This window comes from Protopterus annectens, chromosome 3.part1 (genome assembly GCF_019279795.1).
Source record: "Protopterus annectens isolate FY-2018-M chromosome 3.part1, PAN1.0, whole genome shotgun sequence".
Taxonomy (NCBI): domain Eukaryota; kingdom Metazoa; phylum Chordata; order Ceratodontiformes; family Protopteridae; genus Protopterus; species Protopterus annectens.
Genome location: NC_056732.1, coordinates 1,823,254,920 through 1,823,276,396, shown reverse-complemented (window position 1 = coordinate 1,823,276,396; position 21,477 = coordinate 1,823,254,920). Strand labels below are relative to the sequence as shown.

The 21,477-nt window shown below is 42.7% G+C and overlaps 1 protein-coding gene across 1 annotated transcript in view; it reads right to left on the bottom strand.

Moving 5' to 3' along the window:
• The window catches only part of LOC122798705 (zinc finger protein 260-like), a 184,733-nt gene that overhangs the window by 71,048 nt on the left and 92,208 nt on the right, over window positions 1–21,477 (bottom strand). Inside the window, exon 3 of the mRNA XM_044067801.1 lies at window positions 835–960. Coding sequence (XP_043923736.1) covers window positions 835–960 — 126 coding nt within the window. The remainder of the gene's footprint in view (window positions 1–834; window positions 961–21,477) is intronic.

Here is a 21,477-nt window from a genome sequence, read left to right as displayed (position 1 = left end):
GGTACTGCTCAATCCTTGCCCTCAGTACCACACCATGTCTGGCAGTAACTCAATGGTTGCACAAACGTGGAGGACTGAGAAAATCCCCATAAAAAGAGGTAACATATATAACAGAACTGTGATTTTTCATTGCAGCTGACAAATGTAAAAGTCATACCAGGAACCGTAGATCTGATTATTTTAACCGCAGCAGCTTACACTACTACAGTTACCGTTTGCCTAACAGTAGGTCTCCCATGCCTAGCAGAATCAGACAATTTCAGTGACAGCATACCAACCAATGCGAAGTAAACGAAATGGGAACGAAGCTGCCTCAGAAAGTGAAAAATACGAAACAGTAAGTGTCCACAGCCCAGTGTCTTTGTCACATCACTGCTGACAGGGCAGCAGGTGGAGCTTTTTGTTATACGAGTTGTGATCATGGTAGGTGGCACAAAGTACCTTATGTCTCATGCCTACTAATCTCACTGCTGATGTCACAATGCTGAGCCTGATCTCCTGCTGTTTGTTGCTAGGAAACTGTGTACAGCAAACAGTGTACCCCAAAAAGTGATAAGGTTGCCAACCATAGCTACACTTTATACGTTCACAAAATGGATTACACGAAATTCACTTTTTGAACTTTGCTTTCTAGATGATTATAGTCAGTTTATGATTTCAAAAAATTCATCAACCAGATCATAATCCTCTAGGTCGTCAACTATCCTGTCCACTATTTACGTAACAAACTGTAATGTCTCTGCCTTGAGGCTGAAAGTGGTCTTTGGACCAAACTCAATTTCCTTTAAAATAAACAAACAAATAAATACATAAATTATCCGATCAACTACTTACTGGTGAAGGGGCCATCAGCATTAGTCCGCTTTACTTTAGTGCTTCCTCCCCATCCTTCCATATTAGCAGACATCTCATCATCTCTGATAATCAATATGTGGAGGTGATCCAGTGGGATAGTGTATCCTGTATAAGCAATAAAATAAAACGAGAAATAAGTACGTGTTGATTTTCATACATTCTGTTAGCCTTAGACCTCCAAGGTATGCAGTCAGACTATCAGTTAATGAAAAAGCTTTGACCTGTAGCACAGGGCTTGATTCCCTTATCCTGCACCTGCATTTATATGACTAACAAAGTCACAAAAGCAGTGTATTACTGAAAAGGGGTATTTGCCTCTAGCAGGGTTACCTAGTTTTCAAACAACTGAAAATATAGTCTGCATGTTACAAAGCACGTGTGTATAATAATACTGTTACATCATCTTATCTGTCATTACAACTGTAACAATTCAACCTTGTTGTGTATTCACTAACTACATCCTCTGTCATTACCTAAATATCAATGTCAGTGACTCTGGAGATGGTTGTGAGTTCTACTCATACAAATGAAACTTGGATTTACCCATATTCCAGTGCTGTGACTGCAATGTACATTGGTGGTGGTGGTGGTAGTAGAGGGTTAGGATGTAGTTTGTCCTCCTAAGGTGAGGTCACAACTTTGTTTAGGTATTTTAGAAAGACCACATTTGTCTGATACACATGTTGCACTAACGTGGTCCAGTGTACCACATTTTAAGCAGTAATATAGTATCCCGAGTTAGAAAACTGTAACCCTGTCATTCATCAATACATTAAAATTTGGCAAGTGTTTCATCTGCACATCTTCAGAAAATAAGGACATGTCCATTTTGTATACCCCATCCCATGGCTTGCTTACATCCAATATTTTCTTAGTTTCACTTTTCAAATTACTTCAGATTCATAAACTGATCTGCAGATTGTCCTTGTTCACCATTTGAAAATGACACTGAACTCCTGTGCTTAATACCAACTTGTGTCAAATGCACTGCCATAAAATGTTTGCATAACTTCGATATTTTTACTATAGGACAACGATCTTAAAATATTATGTAACTACCTTTGCTAAGTTGATTATTTAGTTCCTTAATAACTATAGTCTGTTATTTCCACATTCACACCGTTAAGCATTGTGTACTATGGCTATCTAAATGCTACTTAGACATTATTCAGTTTAGGTCTCCACTGAAAACAGGCTACACCAATCAGAATTCCTCTGAAGAAACTGTTGAAAATAAATAAGTAAATCTTACAGCGTTTCCTTCAGGTGTAACTGGGTGTGTGGTGCTCCATCTGTCTTATGACTTGGTACTTCTCTGTGCTGCTCTCTTCCTCTATATAGGACCGTTGGAGCATTATAGGTTCATAGATTAGTACTAAGCTAACTGCCCTTGTGAGCTATTTTTAAGCCTAGCCAATTATCCCTTGTGAGACTCAAACCCTGCACTTTGTGTTTATAATGCAAGCACCTTAACCATTAGGCCACCCTCCAACCCCTATGATACCAACTCTCAGTTTTACCAAAGGTTTGTTGATTTCTCAGGTCTATATTATTACAACGAAAGATGATTTAAGCGAATGCGTCTTGAGCGACACATAAATACCGAAGTACCTGAAAGACGAACTGCTAAAAGAGCATAAAAAAGAAAACTGAATTGTCATAGTTGGCCAAATGCCGTCTGTGACGTAAGTGCATCAAAGAGCAATAGTTTTACACAAAACTGGAATTATTTTACTGTAAAAAGTAAAATAGGAAATAATTCACAAATTTGCTGAAATAAATAGTACACTTACACACCTATAAAAAACATTTCAATAAACCTGTACTATTCTGATACTGCAGGGAGTACTTAAGTAATCAGAGGAGTTAGTTGTGCGTATGGCATGTTGTAAAACCCAAAGAAATACAACAGGTGCCACTGCGGATTAACTTCACCTACACAATAAAATATAGCAGTCCAAATAACGAAAATGTGGTGAAGAAACAAGGCAGAAATATAAAATTTATGCTACTGCCTTGTTTCTTCACCACGTTTTCGTTATTTGGTATGGCATGTTGTGTATACAACTATGGCTTCCGCTGCGCCGACTGGACCTGGTGTGATAGGTAAAAGCTATTGTACTGTAAAGTCACAAAAAGGAAAAGATATGCTAGTGATAGACGGTTACCTGTACAGCTTGGAAAAACAGCTAAAGACAAGGAAATACTGGTGCTGTCGACTAAAAAAATAGTCAGAGATTTAAGGGTAGGGCAATAACTACAGCAACAGGGGTAGTAGAGGAAATCCTGTTAAAATCAAACTGTCATGATCATGCCTCTGATCCCACAGAAATTGAGAAGTATAAGGCTTGTCAACAGCTCTGGGTGTGACATGACCTTGTATGTTAAGCAGAGATTCCCTCGGAGTAGATGATATGCGAGAGAGTATAGCTGGAGTTTTTTAAGGCGGTCAGCACAGGGCATCTGCTTTAGGCCTGTGATACTTTTAGTGAGGTATTTCTGCGGCCTTTCCAGTTGTTGCAGATGTCTTGTGAGGTACATACCAAATGGGGCGTTGTATTCTATAATGGGTCTAATGAGGGATGAGTACAGTTAGACAATGACCTACTTTTTTCTGGATGAAAAGCCCTTAGTGATGAGGTGTGCCACATAGAAGAATTTCCTGACTGTTGTGGCAATGTGGCTATTGAAGGTGAGACCACTGTCCACCTGTGTCCCTAAGTCTCTTATCACACTTTCGGTGTTTAGTGTACTGCCACCTATGTGGTAATTCATGGGTACATGTTTTTTCCCCAAAGGGAATAACTACACATTTCTTGGCATTGAGCTTGAGCCCATGGCTCTGGCACCAAGCATCTGTTTCTGTAAGGCCCTTTTGTAGAGTATCAACATCATTTGGGGATTCAATAATGGCTCCCAGTTTGCAGCCATCTGTGAACTTTGTTAGCCAGAGTCCCTTAGTGCTGGCCTGTACTTCAGAGAAGTAGTTGCCAAACAAGAGAGGTCCCAGGACTGAACCCTGAGGTACTCCACTTGTCACTTGTCTGGAGCTGGATTTGGAGTCAGCTACTTTTACAGTGTGGGTTCTGTCAGTAAGCCAGTTGGCAACCCATCAAGTGATGTAGGGATTAATGCCCAGCTTAGTAAGTTTAGCTATGATTCCAGAGTGTGGGATGGTGTCAAAGGCCTTGGTGAGGTCCAGATAGGCTGTGTGGACTGCCTTACCCTCGTCCACGGCTCTGGAGACTGAGTCAAAGAAGTCAATCAGGTTCAGGAGACAAGATCGGCCCGTCACGAACCCAAACTGGGTGGGGTCCAGTGTTTTAAGGTTGCCAATGTCTTTGTTTTTAAGTTCCATAATAATACGTTCCATGTCCTTGCAGCTCGTCAGACTGATGGGGCAGTAGTTCCCAGGATCCAAGGTGGATCCCCCCTTGTGGAGTGGGATAATTGTAGCTGTGTGCCACTCAGTGGGCATGAAGCCTGAGGTGAGGGTATGATTAAACATGACACTCAGGTGAGGTGCCAGTTCATTCTGTAGTTCATGTAGTACACAGCCCGGAATGTCATCTGGTCCCATGGATGCTGTATTCTTAGCTTTGGAAAGTGTGTTTTTTACCTGTATGACAGTTATTACCGGAATTTGGCAATCTTCCGGTACTGAGATGGGCCATTTAGGGGGTGAAGTTGATTTTGTTTTGATGAGGTTTTGTCAAGATGGATAAATTCTGAAGGGGTGAATAGTAGGATTTTAGATTTATTGGCATTTAGGGAGAGATGGTTTTGAAGCATCCAGTTCTCAGTAGTTGAGAAAGCAGTTTGAGTTATAGTTTGGAGCTCAAGGATGTTGGAGGCAGAGCAAACTAGTGTGGAGTCGTCTGCGTATTGTACTATTCTGATACTGGGAATTGATGTGCGGAAATCATTAATGAAAATATTAAAGAGTATAGGGCCGAGTATGGATCCCTGGGGTACCCCAGTTGGGGCTGGAAGGAAGGCAGAGGTACCAGTTTTCCATTTCACAGCCTGGGATCTATCAGAGAGGTAGCTGCTAAACCAGTTAATGGTGTTTTGTGAGAGGTTAAGTTTAGAAAGGTGGGTAAGGAGGTGGGAATGGGAGAGGTCGAGGAGGACTGTGGATACTAGATTTCTGGACTCACAGGCGTGGTTTACTATGTCTAGGAATGAAAGAAGAGCTGTCATAGTGCTATGGCCAGGACGGAACCCATGTTGAGTTGGGGTGAGGAGTTGGTTACTTGTAAGGAATGACATTAGCTGGAGGTGGGTACATTTCTCAAGAAGTTTTGAAATAGGAGGTAGTATTGCTATGGGTCGGAAGTTGGAGAAGTTATTATTTGTGCTTCCTTTGTGGAGAGGTAGGATAAAGGCAGTACGCCATAGTTTAGGGATGTATGATTCCTGTATGGATCTGTTGATAAGTATACTAATGGGAACGGCAATGCTGTCTGCTGCTAGTTTTAGAAAGACAGAGTTTCTATAGTTTCTTGGGGTAGGTAAGTGGAGAGCCAGCTAAGGATATTTTCAAGAGTATTGATGTTATTTCCAGGGGGAAGTTAGGAGCATATTAAGTAAATGGATTTAGAGGTATTGATTTGAAGCTTTGCTGTCAGGATTTCAGCATTACTACAGGTGGGAAGCTATGTATCAAGAGTAGTGACTCTTAGATAAGATAAATTAATGCCCTTAATTTGTAAGGGTGTTAACAAAATAGTACAGTTTGTTTCCTTCTGAGGATGTGTTGTTTAAGGTGGTAAGCCAAGTAGCCCCATCATAACAACTGTATTCATCATCATCAGCCCCCCCCCTTTCCCATTTTCTACATGGTGTCATGGTTTAGTGTTAACTGTTGCCATCTTTCTCGATTCAGTGCCACACTCCTGCCTTCTTCTACACTCATGCCTGACTGTTGCAGGTCTTCTTTCACACAATCCAGACATCTCTTTGCTGGACGTCCTCATTTCCTCTTACCTTCTTCCTCTCTATCCCAAATCTTCACCAAATTGTCTTCTGCTTTACTACATGTGTCCAAACCAGCATAATCTGTTCTCTTTGACCTTTTCTACAATTGGGGCTACTTTGGCTACTGCTTTTATGTCCTCATTTCATAGGTTCATACATTGGTACTAAGCTAACTGCCCTTGTGAACCATTTTAAGCCTAGCCAATTATCGCTTGTGTGACTCAAACCCTGCACCTTGTGTTTGTAAGGCAAACACCTTAACCATTAGGCCACCCTCCCACCCTTTTTCTTTCTTTCTCTGTCCCACAATGTGCATCCTAATACCCTTCTCGGGCTCTTCATTTCCATCACCTCTCGCTTCCTCATCTGATCTGCCTTTACTGCCCAGGTTTGTGTACCATACAGTAGTACTGGTCGCACCACTGCCTTGTACTCCTTACTTTTCAGCTTCTTTGGCATTCTTCTGTCATACACTACTCCTGACATTCTATGCCAGTTAGCTGCAGGCCCTATGATTCTAGTTCTGACCTCTTCATTCAGACTTCCCTTCTCAACCACCCTCCTAGATACTTGAAGCTATTTACCTTTTCCATTAGCTTCTCTTCTATCTCTAGTCTCAGCTTCTTGTATTTCCCAATTTGCTCCCATTACCACCATTTTATCCATGCTTAGTTTCATCCCATGTGCCTTCAGATTTACATTCCATTCTCCTATCCTTTGCTAAAGTTTTTGCTCAGAGTGTGCCTGTAATGCCACATCCTCTGCATACAGCAGCTTTGTTGATCTGTCTCCTCTGACCTGTTTGCTAATGTAGTCCATCACCATTATGAACAGGAGTCGAGAGCTGAACCCTGATGCACACCCACTCCCACTGAGAACCCCTCTTTGAGGCTGAACACTGTTTGTACTGGAGTCATTGGATCGTTGTACATGGCCCACACTAATTCTACCAATGATTTTGTGACTTCGAACCACCACAGTACTGCCCAAATCAGCTTTTTTGGGACCTTGTCATATGCTTTCTCCAAGTGTAGGAATGCCCAGTCGGACTCTTGAGCTTCTTTTCAACTATCTGTCTCACTGCAAACATCGAGTCAGTTGAGCTCCATCCTAATCTGAATCTGAACTACTCATCTTCCATCTTACATTCTACTATGCATACCAATTTATCATTCACCCTCTCCAGAACTTTCATGCAATGTAACAGGAGTTTGAGGTCTCTGCACCGCCCAGAGTTGTGGACATCCTCTTTGTTCTTGTACACTGGCACCAGTATGCTTATTCTCCAGTCATCTGAGATGTGCCTCTCTCTCCACACTGCTAAGGAGCTATTTTACCCTATTTCACCCAACCTCTTTATCATATCTGCTGTAAACTCATCTGAGCCTACTGCTTTCCCTGACTTCATTTTCCTTAGTGCTGTTCTTACTTATTCTAGGGTGGGCTCCTCTTCTTCTCTCATTGTAGGCTGTTTCTGGAGCAGTACAGCTTCTGTGGGGTTTTCTTCATTCAGAAGCTGCTGGAAAGACTCCTTCCATCTGTCTTTGATGTCCTGTGGACTGGTGAGCAGGTTGTTGCTTGTATCCTTTATGAAGGGTGTCCAATTATCTTCTTTATTTTTCTGTCTTTGCCTTGCAACCTGATATAGTTTCTTTGCGCTACCTACTTGGTCGTTTTCCAGAAGTTGGTAGAGTGTCTCTGATGCTCTGTTCTTTCCTACTGAAACTCCTTTCTTCGCTTCTTTGCTAGCCAATCAGTATTCCTTCCTGGATCTATGGTTATTCACTGAATGGTAAAAGGACTGAACGGCATTGCATCATAAATGCTGTTCAGCAAAACCTCCTTATATGAAGGCTGTACCACCCCCACCCCCCACTAATTAAATACACCAAGTCCGAGATCACACTTCAGTGGGGAAAGGGCAAATTTCCTTATCAATACCGTAATGCGATCTTATTCAGAATGGCTCGATGAATGGCATGTTCAATAGAAAAATAAAGCATTGAACAGCATATTTTATGAATAACAATAGACCCTTCCTTCCTAGCCTGGTTGGTCTTTTCCAGCCAACCTGTATTCCTTTCTAGCCTGATTGGTCTTTTCTCTAACTTTTTCCTGCATTCCTGGGATGCTAGAGCCCTGTATAATTCCTTGAACTGTTGAACTTTCTCTCCAGTCAACTTCCAAGTCCTCAGCCTGATCTCTGTTGACCTTAGAGCCCTCTCTATCATTGCTTGCAGCTGACTGTAACAACCAGTGGTTTATGCTACGTGTCAAGTGTTTCACTGGGGATGACTCTGCAATCATTGATTCTACGCCAGTGCCCTTACCTTATTTGGAGGAAGTGACCTGAGTTGCATGCTGGCCAATCTTGTATGCAATCGTGTGACTGTTTGTCTTTCTGAGACTATGTGTTGACTACTATCATCCATTTGCCAGACAGAAGTCTGTAATGGCCTCTCCCATCTTTATTGTGATTGCCCCGCCTATGTCAAACCAGGCAGCCCTCATATCCTATTCTGTCTGTCCTATGTGCACTTAAGTCCCCCATTATCAAAACCAATTCATGTTGTCCTGCTTTATCTAGTTGGTCCTGCATCTATTTTCCGAATGCACTCTTTTCCTCACTGTCACAACCCTGTTGTGGGGCACAGACTGAGACTATGAAAACTGCCCTATCATTACACTGGAGTCTGATTACCATGAGTCTGTCACAAATTCTGATGATATCCCTCACTGCCTTCTGAAGCCTCTCTCTCACCACAATTCACACACCATTTCTAGCCGGTCTTCCTGAGTAGTAGATTCTGGATTAGATTTTGGACTTGTTGGCTGTTGGTGAAGCACCCACCAAGAGGAGAAAACGCTGAGAGAAGAAAGGAGCCACTTTTGAGATTTTAAGTATTTTGCTTCAGATTATTTGTTGTTTTTCTGCATTGCCGCCTACTTTTGAGCATTTTCTGGCTCGTTAAATTTGATTTCTGTGTTGGTAACTGTATTTAGAACACAACCTAGAGCTGATTACTGAATTTCCTGCCTGCACTTATTTTTAAAATCTTTTTTTCTTAAAACTTGCATTTTATCTGTCTCTGGCCTAGCACTCGTGTGGGGTCATTTACTGCACTGTTCTAACTTGTTGATACTTGTGAACCACTGCTTTCCTTAAAAAAAAAAAAAAAAAAAATCTTTTTCCCCACTTTTCTGAGATTTAAAAAAGTTCAGTTACAGATTTGCTGTTCTGAACTGTTTGTAAGTTTCTTGGAGGCCATTGTTTGCTTGGGCTAAAGGGAAGTCTCTGTGTTCATCAGTGGCAGTGATAAACATTGAGCAGCCTGCCTGCCCCTGTGGGAGTGGTTACTGCCTTGAAACTGTAGTTTTACTGGCCATTTTGGGTCAATTCCTAACTCCTTGATCTTCTTCTCTTAAAACCCGATTGCCTCGTGGTTTTGGCGTCTTTTTGGACTTGTTGGCTGATGGTGAAGCACCCACCAAGAGGAGAAAACGCTGAGAGAAGAAAGGAGCCACTTTTGAGATTTTAAGTATTTTGCTTCAGATTATTTGTTAAGTTTTTCTGCATTGCCGCCTACTTTTGAGCATTTTCTGGCTTGTTAAATTTGATTTCTGTGTTGGTAACTGTATTTAGAACACAACCTAGAGCTGATTACTGAATTTCCTGTCTGCACTTATTTTTAAAATCTTTTTTTTTTCTTAAAACTTGCATTTTATCTGTCTCTGGCCTAGCAATTAGGGGTGTGGGGTCATTTACTGCACTGTTCTAACTTGTTGATACTTGTGAATCTCTGCTTTCCTTAAAAAAAACAAAAGAATTTTGCTTTTTTCCCACTTTTCTGAGATTTAAAAAAGTTCAGTTACAGATTTGCTGTTCTGAACTGTTTGTAAGTTTCTTGGAGGCCATTGTTTGCTTGGGCTAAAGGGAAGTCTCTGTGTTCATCAGTGGCAGTGATAAACATTGAGCAGCCTGCCTGCCCCTGTGGGAGTGGTTACTGCCTTGAAACTGTAGTTTTATTGGCCGTTTTGGGTCAATTCCTAACTCCTTGATCTCCCTCTCTTAAAACCCTCTTTTTTGCAGTTTTGCACGTAGCAAACATCGGGCAGCGCCGCCTAATTGGGTTTAAACTATTCCTGGCTCCACAAAGTCTTCTCTTCACTTTTCCCCTTAGAACTGCTCTATCTCTCAAATTAAACACCATATTCTCATTCTAAGGCCCCTCACTGGTCTTTCACTGGCTTATGTGAGTAATCACAAAACCATCACTTTTGAAATCCCACCCCTTCAATTATTTAAATTTATTGGCCATCCTACAGTATTTCATAGCACCAAAATACAAAAGTAACCACCCCTTTCAGTCCATCTTACTGTTTTAAAAATAGTAACTCTCCACTAAACCTTAACTTTTTAAACAGGTAAAACTCAAGTTACCTACTTTCATATCTAACTTCTTTAGTGCACACTGCAGAGTGCATTCTTTTCAATCTTACCTTTAAGCATCCCTGTTACTAGCACTTTCTCTAATACCTAAAAAGATCATCTCTACTTGACTCCAAGTAGACTTTTCTCTGTTAAACCTAGCACTTGCTCCTACAGTACTTATTACCTTGATACGGCACTCTTATAGATAGCACCCCAAAAAGGCAAACCCCCATTTCTCGGTCACCCACGTCCCCGGAATCTCTTTTAAAGTTTTTTTGTCTAGTCCTTCTAGCATGTCGAGGATCAGTTGCTAGTGTCCTCTCCTGCTCAGCTGGTGAACCTGGGAATATTGAGGCAATGTTACAATTGCCTCATGTACACAGACAACCCTCTCCTCCTCCCACAAAACACAAATACATGCGAGATGCAACTATACGGCCAAACTGGAGGCTGAGCTCTCTCAACATAGGACTGGCAAGACCAGTCAGGAGGAGAAGGTTACCACACACACTATAGACCCAGTCTCACATAGTACCATCACAACCTCAAATCATACACATAAACACACAAAGACATACTGGCGGCTCTGATCAAAATCTACCAAAACAGCAGAGGCCACCAAAGCAGACACCCAAACAACCACCACCTCAGAACACAACACCTGCAACACATAGACCTCATAGTCAGAGTGTCAAACAGTCACAGCCCTTAAGGCCAAACACAATGCCAGACACACTAGTCATTGGTGACTCCATAGTCAGACACACTGACGTCCCGCTCACCAGACTGAGTAAGGAGAAGGTCACAGTAAGCTGCCTGTCGGGCGCTAGAATCCGCCACATAACGCAAGCACTCAGGTCTCTCAACAGCAGGTACAAATACGACTCGGTCATTGTCCACGCTGGTGTAAACGACCTGAGGCGCACCTCCTTGGACTACATGAAAAGAGACATTGAGGAGCTCTCTGATTATGTAGCCCAGGCAGGTATGACCCTGACCTTGAGCAGTATCCTACCTTCACCAAGAATGATGCCACAATACAGACATAAGATGATCAGCTTTAACAATTGGCTTAAACTCTGGTGTCATTCAAAGGGGATCCAATGTCTGTCTGCCTGGGATGACATGCTGGACAAGCCACGCTGCTTCGCAAGGGACGGCTTGCACCTGTCAGCCCTGGGATTCGGATATTGGCAAAGGCTCTTGCCACCCCCATAGTGCCTTTTTAGGCAAGGCTCAAATTCTAAACCTACCACCCTAGAACACAAAAAGGAAAAAACTAAGGGTAATGCTGCTCAATGCCAGAAGTCTAAATCTCAAAATGCACGCACTCGAGGCCCTTCTCAGTATGGAGAACATCGATGTCTGTGCAGTGACAGAAACCTGGTTCAAGGCTCCTGAGAGCACCCCAGCACTATCAGGTTTTACCTCTTATCATGCGTTCCGCCCCAAAATCCGGACAATACCAAGAAAGGAGGTGGGGTATCCATATTCATCAAAGACACCCACACCTCAAGACTGGTGGCAACGCACGATGCATCGGAGACCATCCAGGTGCAATTAACCATAGGCAAGACTGCTCTACAAATTGTAGCATGTTACAGGCCACCCTCACAAACTCAGGAACCTCACATGGCCTTCCTGAAAACACTAGAGGGATAAATGTATGACCAAACACCATCATACTAGGTGACTTCAATTACCCTAATATAGACTGGGAACACTACTCAAGCCCAAACACCCTAGCCCAAAAGTTCCTGGAATTCATAAACTCAAATGCCATGGAACAACTAGTCACCATCCCCACAAGAGGAGAAAACATACTTGATCTCATCATCACGAACATGGGAGCACAATGTTCAACACCGGAAGTATACCCCTCACTGGTGAGATCAGATCACAAACTAATCTCGCTGGAGGTCCTCATCCCACCCCACCTGAAATAAAAAGACCACAGTAAAGAACTTCTCGAAAGCCGACTTCACACTTCTAAAGACTAGTGTGGTCTCCTTTAAGGCCCCGAGCCGGAAAACAGTACTCAAGCCGCTGAATCACTTACAAATGCCTTCTACCAGCACCTGCAGGACTGCATGGATAAGGCAATCCCAAGCAAAACAAAGACTCTTTGTACCAAAGGCAAGCGTCCAGTCTGGTGGACCCCAGCCATAAACAAACTCTACAACAAAAGGAGGAAGCTACTACAAGATAGAGCAAAATCCTTAAAAGGTAAGACACCCTTGATCACTGTAAGTAAAAACTAAGAGCTCTCATAAAATCATCCAAAGCAAATTTTGAGAGAAAAATAGCTAAAGACTCAAAAGACAATCATAAGGCCTTCTTTAGCTATGTTAGAAACCTGGGAGGAAACTCCCAGATATGCTCAGAACTAGTTCAAAATGATGTGAAGATTACTGATCCTACAGACATTGCCAACATACTGGCTGACAGGTTCAGTGCAAACTCCCTCCCCCAAAAGGAGAGATATCTATACCAAGCGATTGCAGCCCCCAAACATCTCCAACGCCCAAGTGAGAACTGCTCTCTCCAAAGCAAAAACACAGCATCCATGGGACCTGATGGTGTCCCGGCTGTGTGCTCCACGAACTCAACGAGGAATTAAACCCACAGCTAGGACAGCTGTTTAATCATAGTCTTACCTCTGGATACGCACCAGGAGTGGCGCACTGCAACTGTGGTCCCACTTCACAAAGGCGGTGCCTCCACCGACCCTGGAAATTACCGCCCATTAGCTTGACAAGCCTTATCTGCAAAGCCATGGAGAGGATCATAATGGACCTCATAAATAAAGACATAGGAATTTGCAGACTTTGGATCCATCCCAGTTTGGCTTTGTCAAAGGCAGATCATGCCTTCTAAACTTGGTTGACTTTTTGAAACAGTCACCAAAGCCATTGATGAGGAAAGGCAGTCCATACAGCCTACCTCGATCTGGCGAAGGCCTTTGATACAATACCCCACTCGGGTATCATTGAAAAACTCATTAGCTTAAATGTTAACCCATACATCACAAGATGGGTTGCAAACTGGCTGAGTGACAGAACCCACAGGGTCAGAGTTGCTGGCGCCATGTCAGACTCAAAGCCTGTCACAAGTGGTGTACCACAGGGCTCAGTCCTGGGCCCACTCTTGTTTGGCATCTACTTTTCCGAAGTACAAGCAAACACAGGAGGGTTATGGCTGACAAAGTTTGCAGATGACTGCAAACTGGGCGCCATAGTAGAAAACACATCTGACACAGATATCCTTCAGAAGGGTCTCACAGAAACGGATAACTGGTGCCAGAGTCATGGCCTAAAGTTAAATGCCAAAAAATGCATAGTCATACCCTTCGGAAAAAACAAGGTTACCCCTAGCTACCAAATAGGTGGCAATCCACTGAGCACAGAAGAAGTTATCAGGGACCTGGGGACCCAGGTTGATAGTAGTCTGTCATTCGACACCCATGTAGCTAAAGTAGTTAGGAAGACCTTCTACATTGCCCACCTTATCATGAAGGGATTCTCATCTAGATCAAGGGAGGTCATAGTCTCCCTATACTCATCACTCATCAGACCAATGATTGAGTACAATGCCCCATTCGGAATGTATCTGACCCGACACTTGCAGCAGCTGGAGAGGCCACAAAAGTTCCTCACCAAAAGGATAAAGGGTCTCAAACATCTGTCCTATGCTGCCCGACTGAAAGAACTCCAGCTCTATTCAGTCGCACACTTGCTCAGAGGTGACCTTTGCCTAACATACAAGGCCATGTCAAACCCAGATTTGATGAATATGCTTCACCTCAAAAATCTAGATCCGTCAGAGTCACAAGGGGAGACTTAAACCTCGACACGGCTATTAATAGGACGTGCTGGAGGGATAGATTCATCACCCAAAGACTCCCTATGCTGTGGAATAAAATCCCGGTATATGTGAGGCAGAGCACCTCGCTGGCCTTGTTCAAGAGAAATCTTGACCAATGGATGGGAGATCGCAGATATACCCCAGGGATTACCTCAGTGTCACTGCTCAACAGAGGCACAGCAAAATAATGGGTATAGTTCCCCATACTAAAGGGGTGGCGTAAGCCACAAAACTATGGGCTAGGCTTGTAAATGCCCTCGGGCAGATAGCCTAGTATGAACCTATGAACCTATGAACCTATGAAATAAGTAATTTTACAAGTTAGCACTAATAAACCATAAGCACTACTTACTCTTATACTCTCTACGATTACCTTGTCCCCTATTGGCCCATTTTAATTCAGTTCCCTATATTATTCTAGCATGTCCAAAGGTCAGTCAGTGGTTTCCTCTCCAGTCCAGCTGGTGAATCTGGGAATTTTGAGGCAATGTTACAACTGTCTCATGTACACGGACAACCCTCTCCTCCTCCAAACAGGTTCAAATATATGTGAGAGATGCAACCATATAGCCAAACTGGAGGCTGAGCTCTCTCATCTCAAAACTGGTGTAACCAGTCAGGAGGAGAAGGTAACCTCACACAACACAATTCCAGTATCACATAGTCCCACCACAACAGCGAACCAAACACATAAAAACACAAAAACATACACGGAGGCTCTAAACAAAAATCTACCCAAGCAACAGAGACCTCCAAAGCAGACATCCAAGCAAATGCTACCCCAAAACAAAACACGTACAACACATAGCACACAAAGTCAGTGTGCCAAGCAGTCACAGCCCTTAAGGCTGAATAACACACCTGATACTCTTGTAATAGGTGACTCTATTGTCAGACACACTGACGTCCCACTCACCAGGCTGAATAAAGAGAAGGTCACAGTGAGCTGCCTGTCGGGCACTAGGATCCGCCACATAACGCAAGCACTCAGGTCACTCCAAAGCAAATACAAATATGACTCAGTCATTGTACATGCTTGCGTGAATGACCTGAGACCTACGTACCCCCACTACATGAAAAGAGACATAGAGGAGCTCTCTGATCATGTAGCTTAGGCCGGTATGACCCTGACCTTGAGCAGCATCTTACCCTCACCTAGAATGATGCCACAGTATAAAGACAAAATGATCGATTTTAACAAATGGCTAAAATTTTGGTGTCATTCAAAGGGGATCCAGTGTCTGTCAGCCTGGGATGACATGCTTGACAAGCCACGTTGCTTCACTAGGGACGGCTTGCACCTGTCACCCCTGGGCTTTCAGATATTGGCAAAGGCTCTTGCCACCCCCATAGTGCCTTTTTTAGGCAAGGCTCAAAAGTCAAACCCACCTCCATAGACAGCACAAGGAACAAGAAACTAAGGGTAATGCTGCTAAACGCCAGAAGTCTTAACCTCAAGATGCATGCACTCGAAGTTCTCCTCAGTATGGACAACATCGATATCTGTGCAGTGACAGAAACCTGGTTCAAGGCTCCAGAGAGCACCCCAGCACTACCAGGTTATACCTCATATCATGCTTTTCGGCCCCAAAACCCAGACCTTACCACAAAAGGAGGGGGAGTTTCCATATTTATCAAGGATATCCACACCTCCAGGTTAGTGGCATTGCACGAAGTATCAGAGACCATCCATGTGCAAGTGACACTGGGCAAGACTGCCTTTCAATTTATAGCATCCTACAGACCACCCTCTCAAAGTCAGGAATCCCACTCGGCTTTCCTGAAAACATTGGAGAACATGAAGATCTCTCCGAACACCATTATATTGGGTGACTTCAACTACCCAAACATAGACTGGGAGCATTACTCAAGCCCCAGCACCTTAGCCCAAAGGTTCCTGGAATTTATAAACTCAAATGCTATGGAACAACTAGTCACCACTCCCACAAGAGGGGAAAACATACTAGACCTGATCATTACCAACATGGGGACTCTATGCTCCATACCAGAAGTATATCCTCATTGGTAATATCAGACCATAAATTAATTTCACTGGATATCCACATCCCGACCCCACCCCAGCCCAGAAAACCACAGTGAAAAACTTCTCAAAGCGAACTTCACACTTCTCAAAACCAAGTGGAATCCTTCAAGGCCCCAGGGCCAGTGGAAACTACGGCCCAAACTGCAGAATCCTATATAAACGCATTCTATGGACATCTCCAGGAATGCATGGATCATGCTATCCCAAACAAAATCAAGACCCAATCATCCAAAGGCAGGCGTCCAGTCTGGTGGACCCCAGCCATAAATAAACTGTACAACAGAAGGAGGAAGCTACTACATGATAGAGCAAAATCCCTAAAAGGGAAGGCATCTCTGATCAGTACTAGCAAAAAATTACGATCCCTCATAAAATCCTCCAAGGCCAGCTTCAAGAGAAAAATTGCACAGGACACTAAAGACAATCATAAGGCTTTTTTCAGTTATGTTAGAAACCTGGGATGCAACTCACAGACTTGTTCTGAGTTGATTCTAAACGACAAAAAATACACTGAACCCACAGACATCGTCAATATCCTGGCAGACAGGTTCAGTGCAAACTCCCCCCCCCCAAAAGAGCAAGTATCTATCCCGGCAGAGTGCAGCCTCCCAAACATCTCTGATGCTCAGGTGAAGGCCGTCCTCTCCAAAGCAAAAAACACTGCTTCCATGGGACCAGATGGCGTCCCGGGTTGCGTCCTACATGAACTCCAAGAAGAACTAATCCCTCAAGTAAAACTGCTGTACAATCTCAGCCTCACTACAGGATATGTGCCCAAAGAATGGCATACAGCAACAGTGGTCCCACTCCACAAAGGTGGTGCTTCTGCGGACCCTGGAAACTATTGCCCCATAAGCCTGACTAGCCTAGTCTGCAAGGCTATGGAGAGGATCATCATGGAACTCATAAACAAAGACATTGGGGACCTACAGACCCTAGATCCTACCCAATATGGCTTTGTCAAGGGCAGATACTGCCTTTTGAACCTGGACGACTTCTTCGAAACAGTCACCAAGGCCATAGATGAAGGGAAGGTAGTCCACACAGCCTATCTGGACCTCGCAAAGGCATTTGACAAAATACCCCACTCGGGTATCATAGATAAGCTATCCAGCCTAAATATAAACCCCTATGTCACAAGATGGGTCACAAACTGGCTCAAAGACAGAACCCACAGAGTGAGAGTTGTTGGAGCCATGTCAGACTCGAAACCAGTCACAAGTGGCATCCCACAAGGTTCTGTCCTGGGACCTCTCTTGTTCGGTATTTACTTTTCTGAGGTACAGGCCAACGTGGGAGGACTATGGCTCACCAAGTTCGCAGATGACTGCAAACTGGGCACCGCAATCGACTCTCCAGCTGACACAAACATCCTTCAAAAAGGTCTCGCAGAGACGGATAACTGGTGCCAGAGCCATGGTCTAAAGCTAAATGCCAAAAAGTATATAATCATACCCTTTGGCAAAAACAATGTGCCCACAAATTACCACAAAGGCGGAAACCCATTAAGTACAGAGAAAGTTATTAGGGATCTGGGGACCCAAGTTGATAGCAATCTCTCCTTTGACAACCACATTGCCAAAGTGGTTAGAAAGACCTTCTACATAGCCCACCTCATCATGAAAGGATTCACATCTAGATCAAGAGAATCGTGCCCCTTTATTCATCCCTCATCAGGCCCATCATAGAATACAATGTCCCCTTTGGGATGTACCTTACCCAACATCTGCAGCAATTAGAAAGACCCCAAAAGTACCTCACCAGGAGGATCAAGGGACTCAAACAGATGCCATATGCTGCTCGGTTAAAAAAACTCCAGCTCTACTCAGTTGCATACTGCCTACTTCGAGGTGATCTATGCCTGACATATAAAGCTATGTCCAACCCAGAATTAATGGACATGCTCCACCTCAGTAAATCTAAATCCCTTAGAGCCACGCGCTCGAGGGACTTGAACCTCAGCACAGAAATAAATAGAACATGCTGGAGGGACAGATTCATAACCCAGAGGCTCCCTTCGCTCTGGAATAGAATTCCAATTCATGTTAAGCAGAACACCTCACTGACTCTCTTCAAGAAGAATCTCGATGAGAGGATGGGGGATCATAGGTTTGTCCCGGGGATTACTTCTGTGTCACTATTAGACAGAGGCACAGTAAACTAAACTTTAAAAAGGGCACAGTATACTCAAATCAAGGGGTGGCATAAGCCATCGGTCTAGGCTTATAAATGCCCAAGGGCAGATAGCCTAGTATGAACCTATGGATCCCAAGCCAAGTGACTTTGTTGCACTGCCCTTCCATTTTGCCTCTTGGATACATAGAATGTCCAGCCTTCTCTGTATCATCATGTCATCCACTTCCAAACTGCATCCTTTAAATGAACCTACATTAAGTGTTGCAATTATCAGTTTCACGTCTGGCAGGTTGATTGGTTTTATGTTCAGCTTTTGCTCCATAAAGATATCTCAGGTAACCCAGATTGGACAAACAGACACCAGCCGGTCAGTAGCTTATTGACCCAGGGCTGCTCGGCTTTATGGCAGGCACACACTGGCCAATAAGGGCACATACACCACTCCCACTGTTAGCATGGGTCCCTGGCATAGGTTGGAGTAGGCCGGGTCCTCAACCTGCTTATCACTGGTAACTACAAGACTTCGTAAATACACACAAACTGTTGAAAAACCAAGCAGGAACCAATCCACAATAATTTTATTTAGTGCTTTCGTTTCAATAAATAAGAAACTTCATCAGAATACAATTCAGTAACACCACCCAACCTTTTTATAGCCTCCATCATTAACTAATCAACTCATTATACCACTAATTACCTCTTAAAAAGACAGTGTTGAATAAAAAATGTTTCACTAACCACGAATTGCACCTAACTTGAGCAAAGAATATTAAAACAGTTATTTAAAATATAAAACTTCCTACATCAATATTCATGCCATAAAAATTTCAGTTTTTAGTCTAAGAATAGAACTAAGATATATAGAGCTATTTAACCCAGGATGTGTACCTGCATTTGTTATAAGCTGCCACTTAAGTTCCTTATATTCTAAATAATCATTCAGTGGTCCGCCTCTATCCCCCAGGGTTACTTGATCAATGATAGTCAACTTAAAACTATGCCCTTCATGATCAGAAACATGTGTAGCTAGGACATTTTTGTTGTCTTTGTTAAAAATATCACGATAATGCTGGTATACTGTAGTCCTAATTGCGTTGACAGTTTTTCCAATATAGAAACATGGACATTCTGTGCATAAAGCTAGGTACACCACTCCCTTACTGTTACAATTAAATTTCTTATAGAGTATATCTACCAATGTTGGGAATATTAATAGTGTCCATTTCCAACATATATTTACACTGAGAGCAATAACCACACTTAGACATGCACCCCTTGATCTTAACTGCGTCATTACCTCTTTCTATCCGAGCTTTTAAATTGGTGTCTTTTCTATAAACAATTTTTGGAACTGTACCCACAGTATTGGTATATTCTTTGTTGATATCAAAAACATACCCCATTGCTAGATTTATAGATGTACAACTGAAAGATGTACTGCAAGGAAAACGATGGATTCTAAAGGACTCATGGGACTTCCTAAGCAAAATATCCAAAGAGATGTACACAGATAATTTAATATTTGCTACAATTGACATCAAGGATTTATGTTCTGTCATACCACACAATCGAAGACTGGACTGGTTTTATACTTATTTATTATACTTGTTGAATAAAAGTCTTCATAAATAAAATTATCGCAGATTGGTTCCTTATCACCGGCAACTACCCATGCCCACTTTTGGTGACATTAGCCAACATGACCAAATCACCTACAGCCATATTTTACACCATCGAGTGGCTAGCCCTGCCACTGCGCGCACCCTGTGATCCATGTTCTCCTGTTTTAAGGATACTGCACACCACAGTAGATTTCCAAAGCGGTTGGTGTGTGCAACTCTTCCCCTATAGGACACGATGTACAGTCTGTGCTGTTGCCCACAGCTCCATTCATTGATGAATTTCAGATGGAAACACAGCATGTTTTTCATAACTACTTTTGAGTTCTCAACCAGTACTTTTTTCTAGAGCTGAACTACTGCATTCTGGCTTAATTTTTCTCACTGTTTTGCTGGTCTGTGTGGGTTGAAGTAGGTTTTTGGACTTTGCATTTTAAAGTTGATAAAAACCTCCTCACATTACACACTTGTTCAAACAGTTAAGTGCAATTTTCTACTGTTATCACCATTAGTTGGGTCAAGGTGATTATTGGATGAATTCTCCTATTAAAACTGTGTCCTAGAACAACAAAACCAATACAGTTATCTACTAGCAGAGGCCTTTTAAACTGCATAGTTCCTTTTACTTGTCTCTCAGCAGATTTGTGGTGGTTTACATTAAGTCACTGTTGTTTTCTCTCTCTTGAAAAGTGCCTGCCATTATTTAGTGACTGTAATTCACAGCAATTTGCCAGAAAGCCACACGTTTTACAAAGCACAGAACAAAATACATATCAGTTTTGTAGCTCAAACATTCTGGACAAAACTAAAATAATTGGGGAGAGAGACGAAGGCTCCAAAAGGGACAAATTGTAAATATTGTTTTTATTTATTGGCTAACTGAAAGCATTGATCACATCACATCAAGGAGGTATTATAGTAGTGAACAAGCTTTAAATCATAATCTTGGCAATAAGTGAGAGCATTGTGAGATCCGATACCATTTAAATGTACAAAAATATAGTATTCTCTTTGCATAAATCTAGAAATGCTGTCATATTAAAGCAGGCCTTCACATTTTGCATGTGGTTTCAGTGACTGCACTTTCAATCAGTGAAAATAACATTCAGTCAAGAATACTGATAATGCACATTTGAGTACAAATAAATCTTGTTTGTATACTACAAGGCTTGGGAACCAAGGCCAAAGAGGCATGAAGAACTTTACAGGATTTTGGTAGTATTAGGAAATACTTCAGAGACAGTAAGTTAAGTTAGCTCGTTTGGACCGATATGCAGAAAGTCATGGCAGTACAGTCCTCAGAAGGCAGTACAGACTCTGGTACGAGTGCAGAAGTCAGGTCAAATGCCCAGCATTTCAGAATATTATTTATACTATTCAGGAGGAAAGGAATATCAGCACTGTTGTCCAACATTCCAGAACATTACAGAATTTCTACGGACCGTTTCAGTTTATCAAAGGAATATGAATGCAGAAGACAGTTTCCATTTATCAGCACTGTTATTGGAAATAGCATTCGGACATTGTTGATTTTGTTGCTTATCAGG